This window comes from Piliocolobus tephrosceles, chromosome 2 (genome assembly GCF_002776525.5).
Source record: "Piliocolobus tephrosceles isolate RC106 chromosome 2, ASM277652v3, whole genome shotgun sequence".
Taxonomy (NCBI): Eukaryota; Metazoa; Chordata; class Mammalia; order Primates; family Cercopithecidae; genus Piliocolobus; species Piliocolobus tephrosceles.
Window position 1 is genome coordinate 42,483,289 of NC_045435.1, and position 11,787 is coordinate 42,495,075.

The following is an 11,787-nucleotide window of genomic DNA, read 5'->3' on the forward strand; positions in this document are numbered from 1 at the left end:
TCATTCCAACTGGAAGTGAGGTGGGAACCCAAAGTTTATTAGCTTGGCATAGCTTTGTGGGGGGACTGCAAAGTTCTCCTGGTCTATGACAGCCATGAAGGCCGATCGCTTCACTAAAGTCTCTGTGGCCATTGCCCAGAGCCTGCCAAGGAGAAGGTGGCCAATAAGGAGGCCACATAGAGCCCAGGCTCTAGGAGCGGCCCCTGGATGGCCCTGCCGCCTTGCTGGTCTGGGGGCAGGTAGGCTCAGTGTGCCGGGGGGAAAGCAGGAAGGCGAATTGTCTGGGGAAGCGGTGACTCAGCAACTTGAGTTCCCAAAGGTTGCACAGTGGAGGTGGCGGTGGTGCCGGTAGGGGTGCCGGGCAGGAGCTGGACGGTGATGTAAAATCTGGAGCCCCGAGCCTAGAGAAGCCATACAGAGCCACACCTGGCCTTCAGGATCCCTGCTGGCTGCAGCCATTGCAGCCCAGAGAAGTCAGTCAGGGCCACATCTGGGAGGGCTCCAACCAACATCTGCTCCCAACCAGGCTCGGCCTGGCCCCTCCACAAAGAGCCGCTGCCGCCTGGTGTCCCAGGAAGCCATGGGGGCACCGCACACTCACGTACCCACACAGGCTCCTCCAGCTGCCCGACATCCAAGCCAGAATCTAGGAGCCCCCCAGTGCCTCCTGGGCCCCTGACCCATAAGTGGCTGGGGACATGGTCTCGAGTCCTGCCCATCCACTAAGAGAGTTTTATTTTTAGCGCCTGCTGGAGGCATACCTCTCAGCCGCGCCAACCTGAGTGTGAGGCCGCCCTCGCTCTCCCACTCCTTCCCGCCCATCTCCCAGCAGCTACATGCAGGACCCAGCATGCCACCCGCAGGCTTGACTGTCTCCGCAGCTCCCCCACAGGACAGGTGGGAAAGCTCCCTTCTGCCTGCTCCCCACTATTTTGCTGCCATTTGGTCAAGGCTGACACCCACAGCCCCTTCCCTAGCTCTTGTGCTCATGGGCCTGGCTGTAGAGATGTGGAAACTCACCAATGCCCACTCCTCCAGCCCTGGCATGGGACCGACTCCCTACTGTGACTGGGCTCTGGGAGCCGCTCAGTCCCTAGTCAATTATCTCTCCCCTGTCTCTGCTCTGCACACTGCCCCCTTCAGCTCCCTGACATGTTCCCAACAGCAGGCGTTCGGCCCCAGGCCCCTGCTCTGACCCCACAGCTGCCCCTGACTCTAAGCCACTCCATTTTGCATGGGTAGAATCTGAGACCAGGAACATCTGAGCTCTCAGAGCCCAGCCCTGGCCGCTAAGCCCCATCGCTTCAGCTTGGAGATGTGGGACAAAAGCCTAGGGATCTGATGCGCCTATAGCCAAACTACGGAGAGTGATGCCTGGCAAAGGCCAGGGCTGTTTGCTCTGTTTGTGTGCTGAGTGTGCGTATGCATCTGTTCTTCGTGTGCGTGTGTGTGTGTGTGTGTGTGTGTGTGATCTGTTCTTCGTGTGCGTGTGTGTGTGTGTGTGTGTGTGTGTGTGTGTGTGTGGTGCTACTGTCTCTCCAGGTGTCCGTTCAGGGGAGCTCATGTGCGTCCTTATGGCTGGCCAGAGTTGACATGCAGTATAGTAAACAATGGGCACAGAAAAGTCAACACAGACCCTGCCTTGCCCCTGACATTAACTGGAGTGGGCTGGGGGCCGGGGCATTCAGGAGGCTAGGGATCCTGCACCGCTAGAGGAGGAAGCCCTTCAGTGCCACATAGCTGTTCCCCGTGCCATGCATGACTGAGGAGCCGCCGGGTCAGAAGCTCTGTTTCTTTCTCCACATCTGTTTAGGTGGGAGTAGGTGTGCCTGAGGGTCTGCTTTTCCGTGACTGGATCTTTCCAAAGGTGTCCAGGGTTTCCTTGAGCGCCCCATGCATGGGGTGACGAGGGGGCATGAGAGTTTGTGCTGTGGTCAGCTGAGGGCCTCCCAGTGCAGAGGTCCCAGCCAGGGCCTCTACCCTTGGAATACAGCATTAGCCGGCCCAGTGCAGCTGCACTGAGCGCAGAAGCTCCCGGCTCCTTCCCTTGCTGCTCTCCCATGTAGAGGACTTGGCTAAGCTCCTGCTGCACTGAGGCCAGTTTCTCTCCTGCTGCAACTAGGCCTGCCCCCACTGGCCTGGGCCCTGCCCAGGGAAGGTTCTGTGTGGCCTTGTCTGGATGCTGCCTGGTTGTGGGAACAGTCACCAGGCTTTAGGGTCTTCCTTCTCTGCCTCAGTTTCCTCAGCTTTAAAGTGGCACATGCTGGGAGGATGACGTGAACTTCTGCACGCAAAACCGGGGGACAGAAGGCCAGGCAGCATGCACACAGCCAGTGGGGACAGTGGCATCAGGGCAGGCACTTACCCTCGGACTGGGATGGACCTCGTTGGCACCAACCTCTTCTGCAGAGGCAGCTCCACTGTGTTCAAGTTGTTTGCGACCTCCCAGGGCTGCAGGGGCTCAGGGTCAGGCTCTGTCAGCCCCGAGAACCTGCAACAGCACTTGGAGTGTCAACATGTCCACCAGCCACCAGCCTCCTGAAGTAGCTCTCACTCATCTGGAACTTTCCATCTGCCAGGCACTGTTCTAAGTGCTTCACAAATATTAGCCCATATGTCATCTCACAAGCGTGCTGTGAGGCAGTTGTTACTCACACTTTACAGACAAGGAAACTGAGGCACAGAGGTTCCACAGCCAGGAGGTGGGAGCTAAGCTGCAGCCGCCTCCAGAGCCTTGTCATGACCACAGCAGCCAAACGGTCCAGAGCACCTGAGCCCCCGGGTGCTGGCCTCCCCTGTTTTCAACCTGAGGCCACCCTGTGCGGTGTGTACCTGCCACCTGGGCCTCATGTGACAGTGTCTGCGGTGGGGGAGAGAATGGGGTGCGAGGCTATGGCTAGAGTCTCCTGGGGCAAGGACAAGGACAGGTGCTCAGCTGGCCGGGCACAGGGGCACAGCATGGAGCTTATTATCCCCACCTCCCTTGAGTGTCGCTGCCCAGGTGGTACCCCATGGTCCCTGTGGGCAGCCCTGCCAAGCATCCAGGGCCACCGCTGGGCACACAACCCCTGTTTCTGGGGTGGGGGGTGAGCATGGAGTGGGAAGCTTGAGGATGCAGGGTGCCAAGCTGAGCCCCAGTGCCAGGTGCTGCCTGCTGTCTTGCAGGTGGGAGGCCAGCTGCCCTGCGCCCTGGGCATTGCTGGCGAGGTTTCCCTTGTGTTTGTTTTGCCTGTTGGGCCTGTGGCTCTGTCCTTATGTGGAGTGCTCCATGGAGACTTGGCCCAGGCCCCCTCGGGCAGCCTGTTATCCTGGCTAGTTGCGAGTCCCAGGAGCTCACAAACAATGGGTGCCCAGCACACCAATTCCAACACAGCTCAGGAGGGGCAGTCGTCTGTGGCCATGCTCCTAGGGTGACTTGGGGAAGTAGCTGGCCTGGGCTCTGGGATGACCCAAGGAGGCCTGAGCCCACCCAGAGACCCCTTGGCTTAGGCTGTGATGGGGGTAATGAAGGCAGACCCCAGACTGTCAGCTGGGCAAGGGCTGCTGAGGGGCTCCCTATGGATAAACCCCCTCCCAGCTGCAGCCCCACAGAATGCTTTTGGGTTCCCAGGATGCTGGGGTGACCTGGGGGAGGCAAGGCTTGGCTCCAGAGGTGTAAGCGTCCAGCACCTGTATGGAAACTTCTTGGCAAAATTCTCCTGGGCTTGGATCCTCCACTTCTTACTCAGGTGAGACTTCTTGCGGGCACTGGAGTCCATCACTGAGTGGGTTAAGCTGTAGCACACCTCTCGTCCATGGCTGGAAGACAGGAGGAGACGTCAGAGGGGGCAGGAGTGGTGGAGGGGAGAAGGCAGAGTGACAGAGCAGCCCAGCGGGGCTGGGGATGCCCGCGGACCGCCAAATGACCTGCATCACTGCCCTGTGCATGCACCGCTCTGTGCAGTTTTCTCCTGTGTATAGCTGATGATGGTGGTGTAGTGACCACCATAATAAAGGTCCTCACCATATGCTCTCCCCAAGGCTCTCTCACACTTACCCCTCCACAGCCACACCTGTCCACAGCCTGGTTCCCCAAACCTGGCAGCCACTCATCTGTCCTCATCATGGGGCAGCCATGTGATTTCAGGAGTGCTATGCAGAGGAACTGCACACAAGGTGTCTTTCTGAGACTGGCTCCTTCTCATCCTGCTTTCCTCCAGATCTGCCCAAACTTCACCCACAGTCTGTCCCTCCTGCTGCTGAGCACTGTTCCAGGGCGCAGTTGTGCAGCTCCTCAGGCCTCCAGCTTGGGGCACTTACAAAGCCACTAGCAATATTCAGATGCAAGTTTCTGCATGAAAATAAGTCTTCATTTCTCTGAGATACATTGCTGGGTCATATGGTAAGTCCATTTCTAGTTTTTTGTTTGTTTGTTTTGAGATAAGGTCTTGATCTGCCGCCCAGGCTGGAGTGCAGTGGTGTGATCATGGCTCACTGCTGCCTCAACCTCCTGGGCTCAAGTGATCCTCCCACCTCAGCCTCCCGAGAGCTGGGAGCACAGGCGTGTGCTACTATGCCCCACTAATTATTTATTTTTGTAGAAATGGGGTCTTACTATATTTCCCAGCCTGTACATACATTTTGTTTATTTATTTTTGTTTGTTTTTTGAGACAAAGTCTCGCTCTTGTCCCCAGGCTGGAGTACAATGGTGTGATCTCGGCTTACTGCAACCTCCGCCTCACAGGTTCAAACGATTCTCCTGCCTCAGCCTCCCGAGTAGCTGGGATTACAGGCGCCTGCCACCATGCCTGGCTAATTTTTGTACTTTTAGTAGAGATGGGATTTCATCATGTTGGGCAGGCTGGTCTCGAACTCCTGACCTCAGGTGATCTACCCGCCTCGGCCTCCCAAAGTGTTGGGATTATAGGCGTGAGCCACCGTGCCCGGCCCAGCTATACATACATTTTAAAGCACCCCAGGTGAGCAGAGTTAGGTGAGCATTGAGACTAGTGGAGTGTAAGGTCTGACCCCTGGTGTCTTTTGTGGCAGCATGTCACCTGCTCCTTCTCACTGGTGTGTCGTCATGGTAGCTACCTCAGCCAGCATGCCACCACACGGACCCTGAAGCATACTGTGACAATGCCGCCTGCCAGTTTCCCCGGGCACCACATTTGGTCCCCTGAGCGGGCGAGTAAAGCCCTGGTTGGGGAGGGGGGCTGATTCCTGGTCTAGGGGGCTGGGTCCTTGTGGCTTAGCCAGGTGGTGGCCTTTCTCTGGAACTGGCACTGTCCAGTAGAACTTTCTGAGATGATGGAAATGCCCTCGGTCCATGCTGTCCAAGAGGCCATTGGCTGAGCACGACTGAGGCACTGAAGAGTTTTCAGTTGTATTTAATCCTAATAACTGTGAACAGCTAGCTGCACATGGCTAGCGTCTGCTGCATTGGACAGCACAGCTCTGGCCACTCGGAGGAAGTCTGCTGCTTCCCCAGGTGTGGTTCTAGTGACAAGCTTGGAGGTTGTGCTTCACCAGAACCCTAGGCCTGAGTGTTTGGCTCCTGTCCTCTCTCAGGAGGGCCAGCCCTTTGGTCAAGGTGACCCCTGACGTGTGGTTCCCTGGCTGCTGGGGGTTCTCAATCAGCCTTGCTGTGCTGAAGCCCCACGTGTATGACACTGAGGAGGCATCACCCCTACCAGAGCAGCCTGCCCATGAAGAGGAGAGATGGGCAGCCTTTGGGGGCCATTGCTGTGTGGGGCCAGGACGGCGCAGTTGCAGGAGACCTGACACGGTGCAGGCTACACCCTGCTCCAGCATGGTGGGTACTCTACAGCCGGGGTCTCCAACCCCTGGGCCACGGACCAGTACCAGCAGCCTGTTAGGAACTGGGTCACACAGCAGGAGGTGGGTGGCAGGTGAGTGAGCATTGTCACCTGACCTCCTGTCAGATCAGCGGCAGCATTAGCTTCTCATAGGAGTGCAGACTCCATTGTGAACTGAGCATGTGGGGGACCTAGGCTGCACACTCCTTATGAGAATCCAGCTCCTACCTGATGATCTGAGGTAGAACACTTTCATCCTAAACCAGCCGCCACCACCCACCACGGTGTCCATGGAAAAATTATCTTCCATGAAACCGTGGTGCCAAAAAGGTTAGGGACCACTGCTCTAGAGCCACCCCCGGCCTCAAAGACCCTCTAACACCCTTGCCAGCCACCCCCTGCCTCCCTGCTCCACAACCCTGCCCCTCCAGGGCTGAGCCGGTTTTGTCTCCGCAGGCTCCCCCGGCCCCACTGCCCTCTGGGAGGTTCCTTGATGGATAGGGCCATTCGGTGTGCCTTACAGGGGCAGGGGTGTGGCCCTGAGGAATGTCTGCCTCCTCCCACGTCCGGTGGGCAGCATTGGGACAGCCCAGCTCACAGGCCTGCCGGTCCCTCCACACCACACCCTGTCCCATCCTACCTGGTGCTCCACTGAAGGCTCTCAGCCCAGAGGACCATGTGCTGCTTTGGTGGGGATGCCACAGGAGCAGGGAGCCTGCGTGCCCGTGAGGACCTGGCTTCAGCCAGAGATTTGCAGCAGATGCTGTCAGGGGCCCATGCACAGCCCCTCCGCCCTCACCTCCACACCTGGAGGCCAGGCCTTTGACTCCCTCTGGCTGCAGAGACACACTAGGCCATGCACAGAGAGTGAGAGCCGCCCCTCACCAATGAGGGCAGGGAATTGGATAAATACCCTAACTCCCTTGCCCCTCTGTGGGGCAGCTCGGAGTTATGCTCTGCAGTCACTCACAGCAGCCTGTGGGGGTTGGCTGAGCTGCAGCCGTGGTGAGGACACACCCCAGAGTGCATCCTCTCCTCCCCTTCCCTCCTCACATCCCACTTTCCTCTCAGCGCCTCCTGGTGCAGCTCCCAGGTGCAGCTCTGCACTCGCACCTGTCCAGGGCCTGCTTGGGGACTGCACATCTATACACCCATGCCCAGCAACCGCTGCAAATGCCCCAGCCTCAGAGGACCCAGGCTGAGAAGGAGGTCGCTAAGCAGGTCTCCCACCTCACCTCACTGACTGCCGTTCCCACGCACACTCACTCTCACACACACACTCTCTCACACACACACACTCAGATACACAAAGACTCACACATACACACACTCAGATTCACACACACACACAGACTCAAACACGCTCAGACACACACACAGACTCACATACACAGACACACACAGACTCATATACACACAGACACACACAGACACCCCCCACACACACCCACACACACACAGACACACACAGACACTCTTATGGACTCACACTCAGACCTGCCCTCACACACAGACCCACACTCAGGCAGGTGGCCATCTGGGCATGGCTGGCCTCTCCCCCTCCCCATTCTGCCTGCAACCAGCTCTGTCCCCATCCTCTGCTACCTGACCTGGGAGTTCCTCGCTTCCTTGGGGCAAGGCAGAGGCTGCCCCCGCCAGCCCATAATGCACCTTGCTTCCTTCCCAATTCAAAGCAGCTGGCATGGCCTACTACCACACCTGGCATGATTCAAAATCCATTGATGTCTGGAGAGGAGCCCCCGGGAAACACGGGTAGCCCTTCCCAAATCTGGGATTGTGGGGCCCCCCAAAAGCCAGTGGGCTTGGGCAAGCCTGCTCGGCAGTGATTCCATAACGTGCCATGCTGCTCGTCCATCCCTCTGAGGGTGGGGTACGGGGCCAGCTAGAAGGCTGCCTGCTGCCAAGTGTGGAATGGCTCAAGGCCCTAGACAGGAGGCTACACACTGGACACTGAACATAGGCCCCCAGGACCATGGCCATGGCATGGGAGACCAGCCTGTCTGTGAGCCAGAACACAGCACCCACCTACCACCTCCGCACCCCGTCTCTGACTCTGGAAGATCAGCCATCCAGAGGGCCTTTGCCCTGGCCCAGAAGTACTGCCAACCCTGCTCATGACCTGTCCCCTGCCTGCACCAAGAAGTCCCTGGGCCCTGAAGGGTGGGCTTCCCCACTGTCTTGTCCACTAGCCTAGTACAGGGTGCAGCTTTCTACCCCAGTGCTGGCTAAAGGGGGTCTTGGTGGCCCCCGCCCCTGCAGCCCTGGCTGTCCTGAGGACTCTGGGATGCCTTCGCTGGGCCTAAGCCCACAGTCCTGCAGCCACAGCCTGGGCCAGGCCCCAGCTCAGCCCCTTCCTTTTAGGTGCACTTGGGTGAGTCGCCTCCAGCCTAGGCTCAACCCTAAGGAGTGCAGGGCACGGGGAAGCCTGGGCCAGGACAGGCAGCAGGGCCACAGTGGGAGGCTGTAAAATGGTGCCTGTGGCCTCTGCTAAGTGTCTGCTATACTCTATGCATAACCTCACTTCATTTATTTTTCTGCCTGATGGAGAACATATTATGCTAACCTCCATAATTCAGGTGAGGAAACTGAGGCTCTGGAAAGTTAACCGATTTGCCTGCATTCACATAGTGAGTGGGGGAAGAGGTTCAGAATGGGTGGCCTGTGCTCCTCCTGTTGGGCCACGCAGCCTTAGACAGTCCTGGACCAGGGAAGCAGCATTACCACAGGAACTGAGGGATCAAGGGAGGCAGGAGCGCCCCTCAGGCCCATCCCATACCCTCCCACCTGACCCCTAGGTCATGGGGATGACCCTGTAAGCTGACTGCTGAATCTGCCCCCAGGGGCAGGGCTGCTGCAGAGTCCAGGGCTGCCTTCTGCCATCATGACCCCGTCTCAGGCTCTTCACCACCCTGTTGTTGCTTCCCAAGTTCCTAACCGACTTGGGATTGTCCTTTCCAGCCACGCAGGCTGCCAGCGCTCACCAGGCAGCTGCCTTGAATCCTGGCAGTGATGATGATGAGGTGTGATCAGAGTGTCCTGGAACTGCTTCTGCCCAGCAAGATGCTGGTTTGAGAGCCGCTGGGGCCCCCGAGGCTGGCAGGGCCCTGGCTAGAGCCCTCTCTGGGGATACCCAGTCCCAGGTTATGCCCGGAGCTTCCAGCCAGAAAGGACAAGCAGCAGGACCCCGTGGGCTGGCTTATGTGACGCCAGGTGGACTGAAGCTGGCCATGGTCCCAGCTGCCACACTACCACAGGAACAGCAGCCCCAGGACCCCCGGACAGGCAATGCCTACAAGCCCATTGCGAGGTCATAAGTCCTTGAGGTCACAATTGGTGACATCACAGCTGCTGACCCATGAGGCTCAGACTCTAGCCTGAAGCCCCTCTGGCCCAGGGAGTGGCTGCAAAGTCAGCAGCACATGGGCCAGGCCTGGCCAGTCTCTCAGCTCCATGCACCCAGACAGAAGCATCCACATTTGCACTCTTCATAGCAGAGACCTCTCCCCGTTCAGGTTCTGCCCAGAAATAGGTAACGACTCACTGAGGCTGCAGAAAAGCTGTTTCTGTGGAGGAGTGGACACCAGCTTGCAGGGGGTTGAGGAAGGAGACGCAGTGAAGGAGCTGAACTGGAAGTGGTTCGGCTGTTCACCTGTGCCACTGTCTGCTATACCCTACGGCTTTTTACTTATTAGTGCTAACAGGATTTTTATAGATTATTTAGGGTTTTCCATATGCTATCTGTGAGCAGAGGCAATTTCACTTCTTCCTTTCCAATTCGAGTGCTTTATATTTCCTTTTCTTGCTTAATGGCTCTGGTCTGAACTTTCAGTACTGTGTTAAATAGAACTGGGGAAGGTGGGCATCCTTGTCTCCTTCTTGATCTTAGAGAAAAAGTTTCCAGTTTTTCACTATACAGTACGGTGTTGGCTGTGGGATTTTTGTATATATTGCCTTTATCATATTAAGGAGTTGAGTGTTTTTATCGTGAAAGAGTGTTCAACTTTGTCAAGCGTGTTTTCCACATCAATTGAAATGATCATGTTTTTTCCCCCTTATGCTAAAAATGTAGGGTAGTACATTTATATTTTCATTGTGAAAAAATAATCCTTACATTCTAGGGATAAATCTTACTTGGTAACAGTGTGTAACACTTCTAATATGCTGATGAATTTCATTTACTAATATTTCACTGAGGATTTTTGCATGTCTATTCATAAGGGATATTGGCCCCTAGTTTTCTTTTCTGGTAGTGTCTTTGTCTGGCTTTGGTATTAGGGCAATGCTGGCCTCACAGAATGAGTTAGGAAATGGTCCCACCTCTTTAACTTTTAGAAAAACTTTGAAAAACATTTAGGTACGTTTTTTAGTAAGTGTTAGAATTCACGAGTGATATCATGTGGCACAGGGCTTTTCTTCATTACTGATTCAATCTCTTTACTAGTTATGAGTCTATTCATATTTTCTATTTCTCCATGATTCCATCTTTTTTTGTTTGTTTGTTTCTAAAAATTTGTCCATTCCATCTAGGTTATCCAATTTGTTGGCATGACATTTTTTGGAGTATTCTCTCATAATCCTTTTTATTTCTGTATGGTCAGTAGTAATATCTCTTTCCTTTCTTATTTTACTAATTTGAGTCTTTTTCTTTCCTTAGGCAATCTAGCTAAAGTTTTGTTAATTTTGATCACTTCAAAAATCACCTTTCGGTTTTGTTGATTTTCTCCATTGTTTTTCCATTCTCTACTTGATTTATCTTTACTCTAACCTTTATTATTTCCTTACTTCTGCTAGCTTTAGATTTAGACTGCTCTTTGTTTTCTAATTCCTTAAACTGTGTAGTTAGATCATTAATTTGGGATCCTTCTTATTTTTAAGATGTACATTAATAGCTATAAGTTTCCCTCTTAGCACTGCTTTCCCTTCATACCATAACATTTGGTATGTTGAGTTTTTCTTTTAATTCATATCAAGGAATTTTCTTTTTTTCTCTTTCTTTCTTTTCTTTTCTTTTCTTTTCTTTTCTTTTTTTTTGTGAGACAGTCTCACTCTCTCGCACAGGATGGAGTGCAGTAGCGCAATCTCGGCTCACTGCAACCTCTGTCTCTTGAGTTCAAGTGATTCTCATGCCTCAGCCTCCTGAGTAGCTGGAAATATAGGCAGGTGCCACCATGCCTGGCTAATTTTTGCATTTTTGGTAAAGACTTGGTTTCACCATGCTGGCCAAGCTGGTCTCAAACTCCTGGCATCAAGTGATCAACCCATCTCAGACTCCCAAAGTGCTGGGATTACACGAGTGAGCCACCGTGCCTGGCCTAATTCATATCAAGGCATTTTCTAAATTCCCTTGTGGGTTTATTCTTTGACCTACTGGCTGCATAAAGTGTGTTGTTTAATAGGCAAATACTGTAAATTTTCCAGTTTTCCTTCTGTCATGGATTTCTAGTGATTCCATTGTGATAAAAAATATACTTTGTTGTAATCCCAGCACTTTGAGAGGCCGAGATGGGCGGATCACGAGGTCAGGAGATGGAGACCATCCTGGCTAACACGGTGAAACCCCGTCTCTACTAAAAATACAAAAACTAGCCGGGCGAGGTGGCAGGCGCCTGTAGTCCCAGCTACTCGGGAGGCTGAGGCAGGAGAATGGCGTAAAACCGGGAGGCGGAGCTTGCAGTGAGCTGAGATCCGGCCACTGCACTCCAGTCCGGGAGACAGAGCGAGACTCCGCCTCAAAAAAAATATATATATACTTTGTATGATTTGAATCTTCTTAGGCTTATTAAGATTTATTTTATGGCCTAATATGTCCTGGAGAATATCCCATGTACATTTAAGAAGAATGTATATTTTGCTATTTTTGAGTTTAGTTTTAATATATATAATATAATCTGTTAGGTCTAATTGGTTTAGAGTGTTGTTCAAGTGCTCTATTTCTTTTTCTTTTCTTTTCTTTCTTTTTTTTTTTGA

At 54.0% G+C, this 11,787-nt stretch overlaps 1 protein-coding gene across 1 annotated transcript; it reads right to left on the minus strand.

Moving 5' to 3' along the window:
• C2H3orf22 (chromosome 2 C3orf22 homolog) lies at positions 1 to 9,140 on the minus strand. Its single transcript, XM_023211190.1, has 4 exons — positions 8,802 to 9,140; positions 3,670 to 3,798; positions 2,366 to 2,491; positions 1 to 401 (listed from the first exon to the last, which is right to left on the minus strand). The coding sequence occupies exons 2-4, from the start codon at positions 3,756 to 3,758 to the stop codon at positions 191 to 193; spliced, it is 426 nt and encodes a 141-aa protein (XP_023066958.1). The 5' UTR covers positions 3,759 to 3,798; positions 8,802 to 9,140; the 3' UTR covers positions 1 to 190.
• Positions 9,141 to 11,787: the final 2,647 nt, after the last annotated feature.